A 20,174-nucleotide genomic window follows, 5' to 3' on the forward strand; every position below is an offset into this window, starting at 1 on the left:
AACAATGCATGTCCTTCGGATAATTTACGGACGGCAAAGATATACGAATTTCTACATTATGCAAGACCAAAACGCGATTATTGTTCGGAATATATTACACCGATTCATTTGTTGCAATATACAACAATAGAAGCGAGTATCTAAATATGCGAATCAAAACTATTGCGATAATATGCTGTGAAAGAGATATCAACCGGATCAGACATCAGTTTTATTACCATTGAGCAATTGCTGAATTAGCGATTCACGAATGTATTCATACATTCACACGTAGTTTAACCATACTACAGGGAATAGACAAAATAATATGAAAATCAGACATATACACAATATTAATTCATTAATAAGGTATTAGGCCACCAATTAATTTTAAAAGCAATATATTTTTAAGCAATAACACATGGACTGAAAAGTTCCAGGCATAACACATAGATGGCACTAGTTTTATTGCATTCGCCGCTTTTTCAGTTAGTACTAACCTTCAAAAGAAAGCTGTGAATTATTGTGCTTATAGTGAGACTACATTTGTTATTTTCAAATCTATGGATCAAAAACAATTTCGTATTTTAATTTTACATTGCTTCTTAATTGGAAAAAAATACCATTCAAGCGAAGCAATGGCTTAGAAACTATTATAAGGACTTCGCTCCATCAGAAACAACAATAAAATGTTGGTGTGCTGACTTCAAACGTGGTCGTAGACAACGATTATGCAGAACGTAGTAAACGTCCGTCCGGTGGTTACACTAGAAAACATCAAAAACCCACAAAATCGTTTTGAATCGAAATGTGAGGTTGCGTGAGTTAGCATCGGAAAGATATCAAAAGAACGTGTTATTTTTATATTGCATGAGCATTTGACTAAGAGAAAGATCTTGTAGGAATATTCGTCTGGTCGGTCGGTCCAAATTTGTGGCTGTCGGTGCGATTGTTTGTCCGAACACTCACTACTATTTTTGGAAGAAATTTGCACGAGAACTAAAAACACCGATTGAAAAAGTACTTGGTTATTTCGATTGAAACTGATACATGTGGTCGACGGGAGAATAGACAGGATATAAGGTTAGATAAAGGAAGTACGGTAGCGCTGTGAAAGCGGTACTGTTACAAGGGGGTAGAGAAAAGAAAAGAGAGCTAGACATCGTCGTGGTGGGCTTTTATAGCCGGGAACCATATGGTACCAAACCACCGGCGTTGCCAACCTTTGAACTTGCCGTAGGTGAATACGTGGTGACCTGTTGACCCAAAAACTAGAAAAAACAACGTGTTGATGATTGTGGGAAGTGTTTGGTCATGTTTAAACGAAGTTCAGTTCCAACCTTCGTAGGGTGAAGACGTATTTTCAATACGGTCCAAGCTATAAAAAGATACCTTTCTTTAAAAAAAAACCCAGTATTTTATTACGGTTATTTAATTGAGTGTTAAAAACGCATAACAGATGCGGCTATCCGTCTCTCAGTGGACCTAAAGTGTAGTGAATACGTGTTTACGTGACCAGACAAAAGGACTGCATCTCATTTTTATTAGTGTTTAAAATTATTTCATCTTATTTTACAACAGTCCTTTTGAAATTCATTTATAGTATTTATAGTAAAAAACTAGTGCTAAAATAACGTAAGTGAAAAATTAAGTGCGTGAAATAAACAATGTATTTATTTTATTTTTTTTATCCTCTGGAAGTAAATTAAATAAAATATTAAAAATTAAAAAATGGCAAACCATAGCGATTCAACCAAATCACCTGCACACTTTGATATAAGATTAGAACAAACAGCAATAACGCAAACTCCACCATCAGAATGGACTACAGTCATTAACAAAAAACGATTGAGAAGTCCAGAAGAAGAAATCGCGAGGAAACAAACAAGAATCAGTGACTATTGGTTGCAGAAACCGATAGAGACAAAAAACAGTTTTAGCAACCTATCGGAAGAAATTGAAGAGAATATACAACCAAGCCCTGAAAAAGTTGTTCCCAAACCACCACCAATAACAGTCTATAAGGTAGGAATAATAAAAAACATCCATGACTTATTGAAAACCATTACTACGAACTACACAATTAAAACAGTGAGCTATGAAACAATTAAAATCCAATTGTTCGAAGCGGATCACTTTAAAGTTCTTATAAAAGAATTAGATGAAAGAAACACCCAATACCATACATTCAGGCCAAAATCCGAGAGAACATTTAAATTCGTATTAAAAGGATTACATCACGGGACGGACTTTAACACCATCAAGGTAGCACTAGCTGAAAAAGGCCACGAGGTCGTAAATATTCACAATATACGACATCACACGACAAAAAAACCTCTGCCTATGTTTTATATAGGCATAAAACCTAATGGAAATAATAAGGCGGTGTATGAAATCACCAAATTGGAAAATAATATTATTAAATGCGAACCACCACATATAAAAAGAATTATACCACAATGCACAAGGTGTCAAGCGCACGGGCACACAAAGACTTACTGTCGCAAATCATATAGATGCGTAAAATGTACAGGAGAACATAAGACAGGAGATTGTACTCGTAAAGTTCGCGATGAAAAAGTGAAATGTGTTAACTGTAATGGAAATCATCCAGCGAACTACAAGAGTTGCGCAGTTCACAAGCAACTACAGCAGAAACTCTATCCTGCCTTAAGGGAAAAAAGGCATCAACAAAAACAATCCACTACTACCAATCTACCACTACCCACCAGAACAAGTCAACCAGACATAACTTATGCCCAAATAGTTGAAAATGGTTCAGCACAAAAACGAGAGACAATATCTCAACCTACTGAAACTAGCAACATCTCAAGATTAGAAAATATGATGGCCAAACTAATGGATCAAATGAGTACGATGCTTGGTCTACTCACAACCGTCGTAAGCAAACTTGCCTAATGCCTGAAACCAATAGCTACAAAATCGCCGTCTGGAACGCCAATGGGCTCCAACAACACGCCAGGGAACTAAAAATGTTCGTAAATGAACAAAATATTGACGTTATGATGGTTTCTGAAACACACTTTACGGACAAGAATTATCTGAAAGTTTCTAAATATAAGCTTTATCATACTAATCACCCTGATGATAAAGCACATGGAGGTACAGCCATAATAATTCGAGATGATATAAAGCATTTCGAAAAAGAAAAATTCCAAAAAGACTACCTGCAAGCCACCAGTATAACCATAGAGGAAGCCCATGGACCATTAACATTTTCTGCGATTTATTGCCCACCCAAACATAACAACAAGGCAGAACAATTTCAAGAATTCTTCAGTACGCTAGGTAATAGATTTATAGCAGGAGGAGATTATAATGCAAAACATTTAATGTGGGGTTCAAGAATAATAACCTCAAAAGGTAGAGAACTGCTCAAAGCCATAAGGATAGATAACTTACAACATATCTCTACTGGTGAACCAACATATTTTCCTTCAGACAGAAATAAAAAACCAGATACAATAGATTTCTGTATTACAAAAAATATTGATCCAAAAAAGTGTCAGGCAGAATCATGTTTCGACCTGTCTTCTGATCATTCACCAATAATAGTAACAATTTCTTCAAAAATTACCATCAAAGATAAACCCCCTTCTCTGTGCAATAATAGGAAATGGATATAGAAATAGCAGCAATAAATCTTACAAAAAATATACAGGAGGCAGCATATTCCGCGACTCCCAACAGTGAAACATTTCCAAGAAAAAATACACATATATCATGTACAATACAGAAAAAGATAGCAGAAAAAAGAAAGTTACGACGAAATTGGCAACAGCAAAGGACTGACGAGAATAAAAGAAAATTTAATAGGGCCATAAAAGAGCTGAGAGATCTAATCCAAATTGAACAAAACCAAGGCATTTAAGAATACCTAGAAAACTTGACATCAACTGAGGCTACAGACTATTCGTTGTGGAAAGCAACAAAAAAGCTTAGGAGATCCCAGCAGCATAACCCACCTATTAAAACAAGCGAAAATAATTGGGCGAGAAGCAATAAAGAGAAGGCCGACATTTTCTCAAAACACTTAAAAAATGTTTTTAAACCTTTCCAGTCTCAGCTACATAAAGATGACGAAAATAAAATTACTAGCTTTCTAGATTCGCCATTTCAAATGGATTTACCGCACGAGAAATTAACGGTCAAAAAAGTTAAACATACAATAATGAGAGAGATTAATATTAAAAAAGCTCCTGGTTATGACTTAATTACTGGCAAAATTTTAAAAGAACTATCAGAAAAGGCTATAAAACTATTAACATATATATTTAATGCTATGCTACGAATAAATTACTTCCCTAGTATCTGGAAAATAGCTAAAATATTAATGATACTTAAACCAGGAAAAATACCAGAAGATGTGACCTCCTACCGACCTATAAGTTTATTACCAATAATCTCGAAAGTTTTCGATAAATTATACATAAAAAAACTAAACTATATAATAGAAAAAAGAAAAATTATTCCAGAACATCAGTTTGGCTTTCGCAATAAGCATGGGACTATAGAACAAGTGCATAGACTTGTAAACCAAATAAACGCTGACCTAAACGCCAAAAGATATTGTTCGGCTGCTTTCCTAGACATATCTCAGGCTTTTGACAAAGTATGGCATACGGGCTTGCAGGTTAAACTAAAGAAACTTCTCCCTCATCCGGACTATCAGCTACTAAAATCGTATCTCACTGACAGACATTTTATTGTATATCAAGGCGATGAACATACTGAATTAAATCCCATATATTCAGGAGTTCCGCAAGGTAGTGTACTGGGTCCAGTACTGTATCCTCTGTATACGGCTGATCTGCCCACCACAAAAATAACTACTGTGGCAACATATGCAGACGATACAGCAATCTTAGCATCCCATGAAGATCCAGTCACAGCATCAATAAACCTACAAACCCACCTGGAGCATATACAATTATGGTTGAAGACATGGCGCATTAAAGCCAATGAATCAAAATCCACGCATATAAGGTTTACCCTGCGTAGAAGAACATGTCCACCAGTAAATATCAATCATCGTCAACTCCCCCAAGCAGAGCATGTTAAATATCTTGGTATGCATTTAGATCGACGCCTAACCTGGAAGAAGCACATACTCTCTAAACGGAAACAACTAGGACTAAAATTATATGAAATGTATTGGCTCATTGGGCGCAAATCCAAGTTATCATTAGATAACAAGGTATTGCTGTATGAGTCTATACTCAAGCCCATTTGGACATATGGAATTCAACTATGGGGTACCGCTAGCAAATCTAATATATCCATCATTCAACGGTTCCAAAATAAGGTGTTGCGTGCCATTGTTGATGCTCCGTACTATATTTCAAATAAAGTGATACAACGCGATATTCCTCTAGAACCTATAACGAGTGTAATCCAACGTGTTTGTGTGAAGTACTTCGAAAGAGTGTCAGTGCATCCCAATGTACTCGCTAATCAGCTAAATATGCGACGTGATAGTGAAGTGCGTAGACTAAAACGTTTAACACCACCTGATCTGATTACTGGACATATGCAGAGTTTAGAATAAGCATTAGAATAAGACTAATTAATTAAGATAATATTTTATACAGAAGATTGCTTAATGAAGTGATTTTCTACATGCCATGAATATATAATATAAACAGAAGAAATACTTATTGCCAATAGGGCAGATTGTGGACTCACGAAGAGAAATAAAAAAAAATGTTTAAACGAAAAAACGATGAAACATGGATCCACTACATCACTCATCCATTACTATAAATATTTATACTATTATCATAAATATTTTGTTTCATCAAGACAAGGCACCATGTCACAAGTCAATCAAAACAATGGCAAAACCACATGAATTTAACTTTGAGTTTCTCCCACATCCACCGTATTCTCAAAAAATGCTCTCGGCTAAGACATTTTATTCGAATAAAGAGATTATCACTGAAACAGAGGCCTATTTTGAGGCAAAAGATAAATCGTTCTGCGAATGTGATATAGAAATGTTAGAGCGGCGCTGGAATTATTGTGTTCCTCTGGATGGAGATGAATAAAGCCAATTTTGAACAAAACAACGCAGTTTCTTTGTTACTCCCGGAACTTCAGCCCATGTGTTACTGACACTTTTTTAGTTGTGTATGGGCGCATTGTCATCTTGAGATATGGCAATGTTTGGCAGCAATACGATAGTCATAGTAAGAACTTCATCATTGGGGATGTTAGAGATGGAGATATTAATTTGCAGTAATCCGGGAAATAATGTGAATGAGAGGACCAGCTGAATATCACTATATTGCCGTCCAATTCATGATAAAACTTGGCTTAAGGAAGCAGGCAGTCCAGATCGTAAGCTTCTTTTGGAATTCTCCATAAACTTAGCCATTTGCAGGAAACAGTATAAACAATGATGAATGATTCATTGAACCAGACCATATTATTCCAATCATAGTGTTCAGATTTTATGATCGTTGCAGCATTTATTTCACAGCTTAACGTTAACTTCCGTTATAATCCGTCCCCTGTAATTTAAAGCTTTGTTTGTTTCTTGATCCAACGGTGGTAAGTCCACTGTTGTTGTCACCAACTGTGTAATTTCTTCGCTAACCATATTTTGAGCTTTACTCTTAGTTACTTACATCTTTAAATATCGGTAAGTTCCTTATATTAGATAGTTTTTAGTGAGTAAACATCCAGATAGTCATCTTCAATAAAACTGCATCATGATATGCATCAAGGATTTTTAATTAAGAAATTTCAATTGCGTTAAGGCTTATGCAACAGCTTGTAAAACTGATACAGCAGTAAATGAATTTCGGAAAACGAATATTTTCACTTATTGAAACCTTTTTCGTTAACTCACCACATGTTCATTCTTCAACCGATGCAGGCAATACAACAAATTTGGTACATAAGGTAAGGTGTCACCACTTTTGGAGTCAGAGCAAGAGGAACTACATCTGCTGTATTACCGTGATTAAAAAACTCTTCATCACCGTTTAAGATACCAGCAGACGTGTAAAGCTATGGTAGTCACCGCATAAACAAAAAAATACAGAGGTAGAAGGAACAGATCTTCTAGCCAGGAAACATCTGATGTCGACCCACTTTTTGCTTCTACTGAAGAAGAAGATAACGACAGTGGTGACGAATAATGCCTAGTTTGACATAAAAGCTTTTACCAAGATAATAATGAAGAAAAATTGGCTAAGATGCATTAAATGTTTCCAATGGTTGCATGAAGATTGCGTAGAAAATTCAAAACTTAAATGTATCTCTACAGCTTATTTAGAAAGTTAGAATTACTTAATCCATAATAACGATTGACAAAAGTCTCATTATATTATTATAATATGATTATTAAATACTACTTTTGTATAATTATTATGAATACACTTTAAGTCACGTACTGATTGTTATGATCTTACTATCCTGGGCGGAAATAGGTACCCAAAAATCTTTTTAGATTTTGTTCATGTTAAAACTGTCCTGCAGAATTTTTAACTGAGTTAACAAATTGTTGATTATTTTTAAGAATAAAGGAGTAATGTACTGAATGTTTGAAATATTATTATTCTTGTAATATTTTTTCTGCAATATTTTTACAAAAAAAGACGATATTAGGCGAGTGTACCTTATTGTACTTAAATGTAATATGTTTCTGTTGTATATGTAATAAATTTTATTAACAAATGCAAATATAGACTTTAAAAAGTCCTAGAGGTTGTTCTGTAGCTAATTAATGAAAACCAACAAACCAACTATAGTATTATTATACAGTATATTGTAAAATTATATTTGTATTTTATTTGACATATTGGAAAAATAAGAAAATGAGAAATGCAGTATGTCACTTATAATTAGAACCATATATGCATAATATTATATCGAAACAATTTCAACTAGTTACGGGTTAATTAAGCAATTATGATGCCAATTTAGTCAATTTAAATAGCCCGTTTATTCAGCGTATACGAACGAATTAGCCAGTTACTATTTGTCAATTGCTCGTTTTTGATTAATGCAGAAAGTAGTAAAGTTCCTGATCCTGTTCAGTTATTATGTGGGAATTGCATAATACGATATTTACTATTATTATTGTTATATGTTTGCAACAAATCATTTTATGCGCAATTAAGGGAATTTTATGGTTGATTTTAAATCCTTGTTTATACCGATCGTGTATGTCACTTTTTGTGATTAGTTTTTATTGGTGATCTGGTCGAGCCAAGGAGTGTTTAAATCTCAGATTATGATCCTTAATTTGAAATAATCTTTATTAAATATAAATGCTGTTTATAAACAGATTTTGTACCAATTACATTAATGTCTTAGAAATGTAGGTAGAAAGTTCCGGCATCTCTAACGACAAAGAGTTAACCGCCCAGTTAACAAACTGCAAGAAAGCAATCTTTTTATTTTTGGACCTCTATTATATCTTCTTTCATTCAAGGGAACAAAAGGTAACAGTTTCAGCAAATGTTAATAGTTCATGGTATACTGATGATCATATGCGGTTTCGTCATGCTAAAGATGTGCGAAAATGGATGGATGGATTTGATCTCCAACTCCAATTGGAGAAACCAACATTATTCTTTCGAAACCGTGTTGCGATGTTGCCAGAAATATGGGAAAAATAAAGAAATATGGAATATATATATATATATATATATATATATATATATATACTATTATGGAATGTAGTTATATTGTAGTAATTCATTAAATGTTATATATCTTATTATTATATTTTCCCAACCCCCATTTTGTTAACCCAACATAAGTAAAACTTTCATTATTTATTTCGTTCCGAATTTCCGTTTTTTTTTCACCGTTCAAGATATCTTATATAAACATATCGCACACTATAGCCAACTAAATTTAATCACAATCATTGAGGAATCTCTATGGTTAATACTAACAAGTAATTATATAATACGAGCTATTTAACAAAGGTAACATAAAAAACAAAACGAACTCGGAAAGTGTTCATTGACTAACGCTTACCATACGCTTCTGTTGAGATGAAGACCTTTCGTCTTTTCTTATTTAATTATTTTCAGTATTTTAAAATACTGAGAATGTCAGCGAGAGTTTCTCGCTGACTAGATATGTACCATAACAAGCCACTAGCGGCATATGTAATACACACGCTGAATATAGGTTAAAGCACTTGATATACTAACCTATATTTTTCTTCGTTAAAAAAACGGAAGGCTTGCCAATTATCCCGGTTTGTTTAGATGTATGTATGTATTTATATTGTATTTAAAAGTAATGATATATCGTACATGCGGTCAACGTTAAACGTTATTATTCTGTTGTGAGCAGTAAGGTTTTTGAAATAAAACAGAAACAAGTTAAAATCATTTCTCCTAACTTATTTTTACTTCTTCATTACAATCCATCTAGGAATAATGTTGTATTCATTATTATGTATTTATGTCAAAGAATTCAGCGGTTTTTAGGTGCTCCAAGCAGTTTTTTGACTTTACGAAATAGCCAGAGGTTTAACGAAACTTAGAATGTTATAAAATAATACTAATTGAATTATTTAGCACAACTATAGGCATAATACCCTATATTGTTTAACCGTTGTATTTCGTTGCCTTTTAAAAACTAAGTATGGTTTTGCAACTCAGTTCAAATTATCGAACTGTGCATCGAAAGAGGTTTTAGAGATAGGAGTGCTAAAGTATACCATAATACTCGAGTAGACACTTCTTAATCAGGTTCTGCAGGACCATGCCCAGCTAGGATAGCTCAAAGGTCCTGTAGCTTCTCATGTTTAATATTTATGCCGTAGATGCTATTTACTCCTATATTCTGTACACCTACTCTTGCTCTGTCCGAATACTGTTGAATATATTGATAGTATTATATCACAAAATCATTAATTTACTACATAATAATAATACAGGATAGAGAGGTACTAAGAAAACTTTTTTAAATACAAGTGTGATTACGAAGATTTTAGTAAAAACACAAGTCCCCGACCTACCATAGTAAAACATATGTTTTTACCAAAATTAGTTTGTTTTATTCAACATAATTCCCTTCAAAGGTGATAGATTGATTATAGCGACCCTCCAACTTTTCGATACCATTTTTGTAGTACGATTTGTCATTTGCTTCAAAATATGCCTCAGTTTCGGCGATCACTTCTTCATTCAATGAAAAACTTCTTCATTCAATGAAAATGTTCTCCCAGCGAGCATTCTTTTGAGATCCGAGAACAGGAAATAGTCGCTGGGAGCTAAATCTGGAGAATACAGTGGATGGATGGATTTTTGCAATCGTTTTCACTGTGACACGGTGCATTGTCTTGATGAAGCAGCTCTTTCTTTTTCTTCCAATGCGACCGTTTTTTCAACGATTTCGTCCTTCAAATGGTCCATTAATGCTATGTAATAGTCGCTGTTGATAGTCCTTCCTTTTTCAAGGTAGTCAATAAAAATTATTCAATGCGCATCCCAAAATACAGACGCCATAACCTTGCCAGCCGACTGTTGCGTTTCCCCACGCTTTGGAGAGGGTTCATCGTGTGCAGTCCACTCGGATGACTGTCGATTGGATTTCGGAGTGAAATGATGGAACCATGTTTCATCCATTGTCACTTATCGATGCAAAAACTCGGGTTTATTACGCTTGATCATCTTCAAACACTGCTCCAAATCATCAACTCATCGTTGTTTTTGGTCAAAAATTCGCGCGGCACCCACTTTGCACAGAGCGTTCTCATACCCAAATATTCGTGAATGATATAATGTACACGTTCACTTGATATATTTAGAGTGTTTGTTATTTCATTCGATTTCAATTTACGGCCATTCAAAATCATTTTATGGATTTTTTAATGTTTTCGTCGGTATCAATCTCTTTTGGGCGTCCACTGCGTTCACTATCTTCGGTGCTTATTTCCCCACGTGTAAACTTAGAATACCAATCCTTGATTGTTAATTTCTCTGGGGCAGTGTCCAGAAACTCGGCATTAAGCCAAATTTTTGCAGTGTCCAGAAACTCGGCATTAAGCCAAATTTTTGCATCAACTGTGTTTTTCCCCTCAATAAACAATATTTTATAACACGCGAAATTCCTTTTTATCCATTTTTTTACAATAACAAAAGTTGTTTCACTCAAAATTCTGTAATTCACAAACTAATGATCCGACTGCTGTCAAATTTATACACGCATCTTTTGAGGGTTATGGCTAACTAAAAAACATATGGATTTAATTCTAGTAGCGCCATCTATGCTATATTTATAGCTATTTTTATTGAGAATTGAGCTCTTGATTGTCAGATATACCCTTACCTATAAATAACTAAATATATGCTAATTTATAAGAAGACTTGATGCCTGTACGGGTGTATTGAAGCTTATTTCTTATTCATCTGGGGTTAATTTGGAAGGTAGTTTTAAACAATCAGACCAATTGCTGTGCTCATGTAATGCTCTCTCGCGTGAATTTATCCTTGAATCTATAAATTGAACATATATTCTTCATTTATAAGCTTATGTATATGTGATGCGATATATGTGTACATGATGTTTTTGTTTCTTAAAAAATACCTTAACAGTTGCTTTAAAACCCCTCATTTATATCCGCCCCAAATGATGTCATTTGAAAGACACTATTGTACATTTGAATATATTCTCCAGAAAATAATAGTTTTACATAGTTAATAGTAACATAAAAACATAAACATGACAACATAAAAAGAGATTTAAATTATATACCTTTAATGATGGAAATTTGATTTTCTTAAACTTTTAGCAAGTTCATTTTAATAATAGCATTACAGCTTTATATGCATGTGCAACTACAATACTTCATCAAGTACTTTACAAAATATGTGTTTAGACATGTTTTAACATATCAAGTTCTCCTATGAATTCTTAAACTAGATAGCTTCTGGGTTTCTTTAACTTTACTTAGGTTCATAATGATCTATATTTATTGTTCGAAAAGTCTGTCGTAACACACATACCAATCTGTAAAAGTTTGATAAAATCACATTATTTAATGTACAAGAAACCAGATATTTATATTGGCTGTTTATTTAAAATGGCTATTTCAAACGTCCGTTTTTCTTTCAAGTTGATCTTTTTGCAGAAATAACATTTATTCCAGATAAAGTAAATACGTAGAATTGTCATAAAGCAGATTTTCAAAATGGTAATCTGGCCTGTTGGACGATTTGCCTATTTACCCCAATTATTAATTCGCAAAATCGTCGCTAATTTAACGGTATGTTACGATACGGGAAATCTCTAATCCTGATGGTGGGCGGTCGCAAACGTACGAGTATGTCCTAGAGCGACAGCAATGCTAAAATAAATAGTAAACTAGCGGGGTCCGGACGACCTTTGTGGCGGAATAATCAGACCGAGACCGCATCAATGTTGGGTGGTTGCGTAAGGGACCAAACGGATTTCGAGATTCCTTACGGTCGTTATGAACAAAAAAATACCGATCGAGGGCGAAAGGAGTGTCCATCTGTCCATTGAATTGATGCCCTGAAAATATTGTCAGTTTTTAACAACCACGTTTAAATTTAGAACTAATTTTATGAATCGAAATAGGAATCATTAGAACCAATACATTTTTGGCGTTTAAAAACAAGTAAAATTTTGGCACACCGAAAGGAAATGAAGACCCAAGAATGAAAGTTCAAACCGAACTTTACCATCATTGGAGACAGGGATGCCAAAAAAATATTTTGTAAAAAAATTATCCATATTATATTATGTGTAACATATTTTTGGATATTTTAAAAATTAAAGATATTAAACATTATAAAAACATTATAAAATTGGTACTTAATTTTAAAGATTTTAGAAAATGTAAAATGCCAATGTAAACAACTGTTAAGGTAACCCAACTGTTACATTCGGTGGTTTTGACTAGTGCTGGGAACTATCGAATAAAGACCACTATCGACTGTTTAGTAATTAACTACTTTTTACTATCTGTCGACTACTTTCAGTCGTGAATAGTTCATTCGAATATTTTATTTGTTACTATTTTAAGTCGCGACTACTTTTATACTGACTAATTCCGCGTTCTGCCTTGCAATCATAGCGGTGGCCTAGAAAATAATGTGCCGAATGTAGGTTTATATGTAAATATATAGTTTTATGCTATGTTTTTAATCATCTTGGACGAATCTAATGCAGTCATTATTGAAAAGGCTTACGGATAGAAAAGTTTGCGTCACCAATCGTCACAAAGGACCCATGTATAAACTTCATAACATATTACCGCAGCAATACATTGAATGCTTAAACTCCTACCGATTATTCTCCTAGCTCTATACATGAAACATGCCACAAATAGAAAATGTTACTATAAATAGCTACATTTGCTGATGGCACTGCGGTACTTGTTATTAAGGACAATAGCGAATTTATTGTGTTAATTTATTTAAAAAATGATCTGATCTCTACACTACAGAGATCCAAACAATATATTCGTATTCAAAATCGCATTATTTTCATTCTCAATAATTAGAGGTTATAAGTCAAAATTCCAAGTTGACAAGTTTATTGGCTGTTTTATGGGACCTATCGAGTTTGAGTTCGACTGTTTTGTGACTATAATATCAAATTTTTTTTGTCTAATATATCGATATTTTTTTCAAAAAAGCATCGATAGTTGTAAAGGATAGTATTGAACTTTTAATTGCAGAGTAAAATATTATAGTATAATTAGTAATTATATATAGTATTAATAGTAATTATAGTATTATAATATTATAGTATTAAAATATAAATAACTATAACGATCGAAATCCAACAAAATTTAAAATCATGTATGTAATAAAAAGTTCAATTCAAAACAAAGGCAGTATTATTTATTTTTATCATTATTCCAATCCAATTTCCTCTATGATTAACCTAATTATCAATAGAAAAACAAAAAGAATAAATCAAATAGTGCAATCTTTTATCAAACACAACTTGTTTTATACTATTACTTATGGCAATGCATTACTTAAATAAAGCATCAAAGTTACTTCGAAAATGTAAAGCAATGAATCCTAAATATAAAAAAAAACTCTTTAACCTTCTAAAATACTATTTTTTTTTGTTTAACACACACAAAAGTAAATTAGTACCCGTATTAACATTACACAACCCATTAATTGGGTTACTATTCAGATCTCAAAGATTATGTTCCCAGCTAAATCTATAATTTGCAAAAAGATAGCTGTTCAACGATATTGAAAATTTAAAAAAAAACGAAGGAAACATTTTTCTGCATCTATTGAATTTAAATTAGTTTTTATTACCGCGATAATTATTATGTTTAGCCGTTGTTTGGAGGTAGGCATCTCACAGACAATGAACAATGTTGCATAATATTAGCGTATCGATTCACCCTTGACCTGTGCATCGTAGAAATCTTATTAGCACGACAGCAATTCCTTATGGTTTAAGAAGTTGACGAGCGCTATCGTTTTCCGGATTAATTACTTTGGCGTTCGTTGTTTACATACTCAGTGTTACGTAAAATGACGAACTTCCTACATATTCATGAATAGTCATCATTGATTCGGATGAATACTTCTTACGCTTTGAACAGTACTATTGATATGGGTGGATAATTATATTATTTTATAATAACAAACTTACTATACGTGGGAACGTATTTCAGTAATGGATTCAGTAAATTATATTACATTTATTTCAATGAAATGCTATTATATTGCATAATAAAATGTATTTCTAATATATTCTAAATTGTGTTCTTGAGGAACGATAAAACTTATCAAACAATTTGGTAATATAACGCAAATTCAAGATATACCCTTTTTAATTATAAAACGTATAATCCAATATAACATTATTTTCCCTTTTCTAGCTTCGCGTACCTCTAGAAATTAACTTCAAGGCGAAGCAACGAGATCTCGTGGTCAACTTAACCAAGAAACGTCTTACTTGTGGAGTTAAAGGACAGCCACCAGTCATCGACGATGAATTCCCACACGAAATAAAACTCGAAGAATCGACATGGGTTATTGAAGATGGAAAAGTGTTACTCTTTAATCTTGAGAAGGTAACAATAAAATCTAAAACTTTCACCGTTGTAATTTTTAATTATATTGCAGGTGAACAAGATGAACTGGTGGAGCAAACTAGTTCAATCAGATCCGGAAATAAGCACAAAGAAAATCAACCCGGAACCGTCAAAGTTGAGTGATTTAGATGGTGAGACCAGAGGTCTAGTCGAGAAAATGATGTTCGATCAACGACAAAAACAATTAGGATTACCAACCAGTGATGAACAAAAGAAACAGGACGTCATTAAAAAGTAAGGAAATATTTCAAGATTTAGTCTATAAATTAAATTAGTATTTCGCCCGTTTTGAATTTAGAATAGAACTATTTCTAATTTAAGTTTTAAGTGAAACGAAAAACCAAATTAACAATATAATAACAATAATTATAAACTTGTGGTCAGTATATGATAAAACAGATTAGTCGTGACGATCCTTATTGTATTAGAACAAAACTATGACGATCCTGTTTACGATCAATATCAGTATTCAATGCCTTAACATTTCATGTTCATATCAATCCAAGAAATACACATACAACAATATAAATCACTTAATATTATAATTTTATTTTCAGGTTTATGGAGCAGCACCCAGAAATGGATTTCTCGAAGTGCAAGTTCAATTAAAATATAGGTAGTTGTATTATAATTCAATTGTATTTTCTTAATTTCGCCCTGAGTAATTATTATTTTATTTAGTTTTGATTTGTAAATCTCAGTATGCGCACCTTTCGTTGTATGTAATAAAATTTGAATGTATTTTTTTTACATTTTACTACTTAATAAATAAAAACAAATTTGCATATAAAATGTTTTATTTAGTTAAAATGATATAAATGCAATATAAAAACCTACAACACAATTATATACATTAAATATTACCAACAATCAATGACTTATTTGTAGAATATATTACATTAATTTTAACAAATATGCATCAGCAGAATAACCTTTGCCTGTAATCATGTCCTCTCTTTTAGTAAATAAATAAATACAACAATTTTACATTTCTAAAGTTTTAGAACTGCTAATTAGGATTATTTTTACCAAATCATTGTTAATTTCCAACTAAGTGAAATATAATCGAAATAAAAAGTATTAGCAATGCTGTCCCTAGTCCTAAGAAAAATTTAAACTTATTAGGATCTGTCGCTATCTGAGGTAATATATCTTCGCTTTCAACTTCTCCAGTTGAATCTTGATAATACTGAGATATGTCTAAAATTTATATCATTATATACCCAAAAAGAGAGTGCTTGAAATTGTTTTACCTGTTTGACCTTCAAGATCTGACACTTCTAAATCTCCGTGACTTACAATATCAAGCAGTTCTTCTAAAGAAGCCTTCACATCTTCTGGTCCTTCACCAGGAAACAAATAATCTGATATAGTAACATTACATTCTGGCAGTGTTATTAACACCCTTCTTGGAGGCTCGTGTACGCTATTAATCTCTACAGAAGATATATTCTCATATCTTTATATAATAAAATGAAACACTGGTAATATACCTTCCCCTAATTCTTCTTCTGTCAAAGAGTCCCAGTGCATATCAACTCTAGTAGCCAAACTTCTCATTATATCTTCTTTGACAGCCTGAATCACTTCACCAATAGATGTTTTTGAATTGAACCAAGTTTTACTAACAACTTGACCTACAATCCTTATCTGTCCACCAATATTAATGAGTTCTATTGTATCTGGCAATTCATGTAATGCCTAGTCAACCAAGCATTAGCCAAACATTAAAAAAGAAACCTTTATAACTTACTGTTTCTTCCAATATAGTAACCAAGATCGGTTTGTTTTCTACATGATCTACAGTCTTATTAGATGAACCTCTAGCTGTTTTTTTCTTCTTATATAAGTTATCTATTTTATCCTCTACATCTTTGAAATCATTATCAAAAAGAATCAGTCCTCTGTTTAGTTTACTATTTATACTATCTAAAATAACCTAAAAAAGACCTTTAGCTTATAGTGTCCATTAATTTTTCAAGCTCACCTTAATGTGCTTCTTTAAGGGACCTTCACTATCATTTTTATTTAAATAATAAATGTGGTCAATTTCATATTCACATTCAAAGGTCATCCATTTACTACCCTTTTGTATGAATTTAAAATCTACTGGTTGTACACTTAGTGATGCTACATCATATGTTTTAGCTTGATATCTTTTGTTTTTTCCTGAGTAATGTAAAATTAATTTCTCATTAGTGTTGTTACCAAATAAATAATTTTGTTGGCCCAATATTTTATTAATTGCAGTTAAAAGTGATCTCAATTTTGAGTGAAATGGATTAAGGACATCTTCATCAGTTACTAGAAATAATCCTAAAACATGTAGTCCTCCAGGTAACATTCGAGTAGTTTGTCGAGCATGATCAGCTACCCAAGAATCATTAACTTCTGAAATACTTTTCATGGTTTCCAAAGGTTTTCCTGATTTTTTATTTTCATCATCTTGAAATTGTGGTGTTTTCGCAAAATGTATAACATGGTACTTTTGAGAACTAATCTATAAAAATTTTTATCATATGTTGATGTTATACATATGGAACATATAGTTATATGTATCAAGTTGTTATACATTGTCTTACCTGCCCTAATATTAACCCCACTGCACACTTATAATCATTTGGTATTTCTGTTATATATTTTAATAAATAATTTTCACCTTCGGCATAACGAGCCATTTTTATTTAATTTTGAATATATACACTCTTAAAATCTGATGAAAACATTGCCCAGTTGTCTGTCAACATGTGTCAGAATTAAATCTAAAATGTATACCACAGATGTATACTTTATAGCATTTGCCATATTAGATTTATTTAACAAAATATAATGTATATAAGAATTGTGGAGTGTTTTTAAAAATAAAAAATTGATTAATAAACGAAACCTCAAGGGATATCAGTGAAAGAAAAACTGATGTATTTATGGTTGACTATTTTTAAATTCAATACAAACATATTTCTTAATAAATTTTATTATGAAGATGATAGATAGTGGATATATAAATTTATTTCCTATTATAGTCACAAATTGTATTAAATTTTAGTACCAATTATTGTTTTTAATTACTGCAAATGTGATTTCATAAAATGACCTGATAAAGGACCTTCATCAGCATAACCGGCAATTTCTTGGGGTATAACAGCACTTTCTTCAACACCAGTACAGGGTCTGCACATACATTCTAAAGGTGCTTTTGTAGTAACCTACAATTTGATTATTAATTAGAACTTAATTAAATTTTAATAATTTGCTTATTTTTAAATTTGAATTATGCAATACCAACCTAATACATTTGATGTACCTAGGTATTTGTTTTGACAGATATTTGACATTTAGTAAGTGAACATTTCCAGAGTGTGCATTTTGTTGATTATTATATGTTCCAATAGAAATAATCATCATAACGTTTGAACATACATGTTTACGATTTAAGTGCAGATAAACACTTATAGTAGTGATTATTTTAAAACTGTTTAATATATATAATTTGGGGTAAGTGATATATTCTTTCATAAAAGTCTCGTCTTTGTTTATGTAAAAACATTTAAATACCTTAATAAATTTCCGTTCCCCTGGTTTGGCTTTGGGACAGAAAAGTGATACAGAAGCTTCTCTTTCTCCCGATTCTTGACAGCACATACATGATCTTTCCATTTGCCAAATTTTACTGCCAGAGACCTAAAAATCATTACTCAATTAATTTCGAATCCGTCGTGAAGGCTATGTTTTTATTAGATAACTATTGTATTCATTAACGTATATTTGCACTGTCTAACATATTTACGTATGATTTAATTAAAAAAAGAAATGCTAATAATACAAAGTCAACAAGTAGAATGTAATAATAGTAAACAAGTTAATGAAGTTGTTTTTACCTGTAAATAAGATGCACATCTTCCAATGCAAGCAAAACTTGGAATAGGTTTGGGCACACATCCAGGATATTGTAAAACATGGATTACAGGTGTGACTTGACATTCATCACTTGAACTTGCAGCATCAACCTTTGTAATATACCTTGGATCGATGCACATAGTTGTAAATATCACCAAAAACACAGCATTATACCAAGTTCTTGAAGGAGCTAATAATATTTTAAGTTGTCTTATTTGAATATATGAAATGAAAGTTATAACAAAATCACCTGAATAGAACAATTTTCCAGATAAAGTCATTCTGCCACAAAAAACTATCAAAGACTCACAAAACAGCACTTGAGGTTTTCCTTTTTATAAATTTTTCCCGGATACTATCTCAGTGGTGTTATGTTGCCATGTTTCACTCTATTTTTTTGCTGGAAAAAGATTTTATGTGAATTTCATGTTTGGTCAAATGTCTCACATTGATTGAGAAGGCACCATGCTGTTTATAAAATAGCATAAAATGTTTTCTCTCTGTTTCTCTATGTTCTTGAAATTCTTGTGGATTTGACCTCTACACATGGAAGTTAAAAAAAAACAGAACAGAACGCTTTTTTGTTTTATTTTAATTTACATTTAAACTCACTTAAGAAATGCTTAAGTGTAAAAAATATTTTTATGCGCTATATTTGCTAAATGTATTCTATAAAATATTTATTGAAATGTTATGGTTTTATATTTTCACAGAAATGATACTTGATTGATATAAGATAATTACAGTAATTGTAATTATTCCTAACATATTATAAAAAATTGCTTAAAACATCCTTTCACAACATATAGTAGTTTCATAAAAAACTAAATTTAGTAAATTAACCAAACCTAGAAGTTGATATCCTATACAAGCATACAATCCTGTTATAGCTAATTAAAGTAATTAAATTTAACATGGTATATAGAGAATTGGAAACTTTTTTTTCGTTTTCAGTTTTTCATTTTCATTTCAGTGTGACCGACAGATATGAAAATTCAGAGTACGAAAACCTGTTTTTAAATGTTCATAAAATATACTCAAAAGTGCGATGTTAAACTTAAGAAAACATATACTTAAATTAACAAGTTAAAACAAAATATATTTTAAATATATTAAAAAAAAACAACTTCTGAGTATTACACAAGAACCTTAAATGTTCAGAGCAACAATCAAATAATAAACCAATAAAGGTCCAAATTATGTA

The 20,174-nt window shown here is 32.1% G+C and overlaps 3 protein-coding genes across 3 annotated transcripts in view; 1 reads left to right on the plus strand and 2 right to left on the minus strand.

Annotated features, from left to right (window-relative positions):
* Positions 1–15,865, plus strand: part of nudC (nuclear distribution C, dynein complex regulator) — a 300,536-nt gene extending 284,671 nt beyond the window's left edge. Inside the window, exons 4-6 of the mRNA XM_076413799.1 lie at positions 14,858–15,052; positions 15,105–15,307; positions 15,631–15,865. Of these exons, the coding sequence (XP_076269914.1) occupies positions 14,858–15,052; positions 15,105–15,307; positions 15,631–15,682 (450 nt within the window). The 3' untranslated portion in view covers positions 15,683–15,865. The remainder of the gene's footprint in view (positions 1–14,857; positions 15,053–15,104; positions 15,308–15,630) is intronic.
* LOC143202330 (protein odr-4 homolog) lies at positions 15,853–17,827 on the minus strand. Its single transcript, XM_076413791.1, has 6 exons — positions 17,656–17,827; positions 17,061–17,573; positions 16,827–17,012; positions 16,567–16,774; positions 16,327–16,509; positions 15,853–16,273 (listed from the first exon to the last, which is right to left on the minus strand). The coding sequence occupies exons 1-6, from the start codon at positions 17,749–17,751 to the stop codon at positions 16,113–16,115; spliced, it is 1,347 nt and encodes a 448-aa protein (XP_076269906.1). The 5' UTR covers positions 17,752–17,827; the 3' UTR covers positions 15,853–16,112.
* A 204-nt stretch (positions 17,828–18,031) lies between these two features.
* On the minus strand, positions 18,032–19,125 carry Burs (Cuticle-tanning hormone bursicon). Its single transcript, XM_076413809.1, has 3 exons — positions 18,952–19,125; positions 18,629–18,754; positions 18,032–18,279 (listed from the first exon to the last, which is right to left on the minus strand). Exons 1-3 carry the CDS (start codon positions 19,108–19,110, stop codon positions 18,139–18,141), a joined length of 426 nt encoding a protein of 141 aa, XP_076269924.1. The 5' UTR covers positions 19,111–19,125; the 3' UTR covers positions 18,032–18,138.
* Positions 19,126–20,174: the final 1,049 nt, after the last annotated feature.

The sequence above is a fragment of the Rhynchophorus ferrugineus genome, unplaced genomic scaffold, assembly GCF_030347505.1.
Source record: "Rhynchophorus ferrugineus isolate W39M unplaced genomic scaffold, kcgeb_rfMv2 rfM9, whole genome shotgun sequence".
Classification (NCBI taxonomy): domain Eukaryota; kingdom Metazoa; phylum Arthropoda; class Insecta; order Coleoptera; family Curculionidae; genus Rhynchophorus; species Rhynchophorus ferrugineus.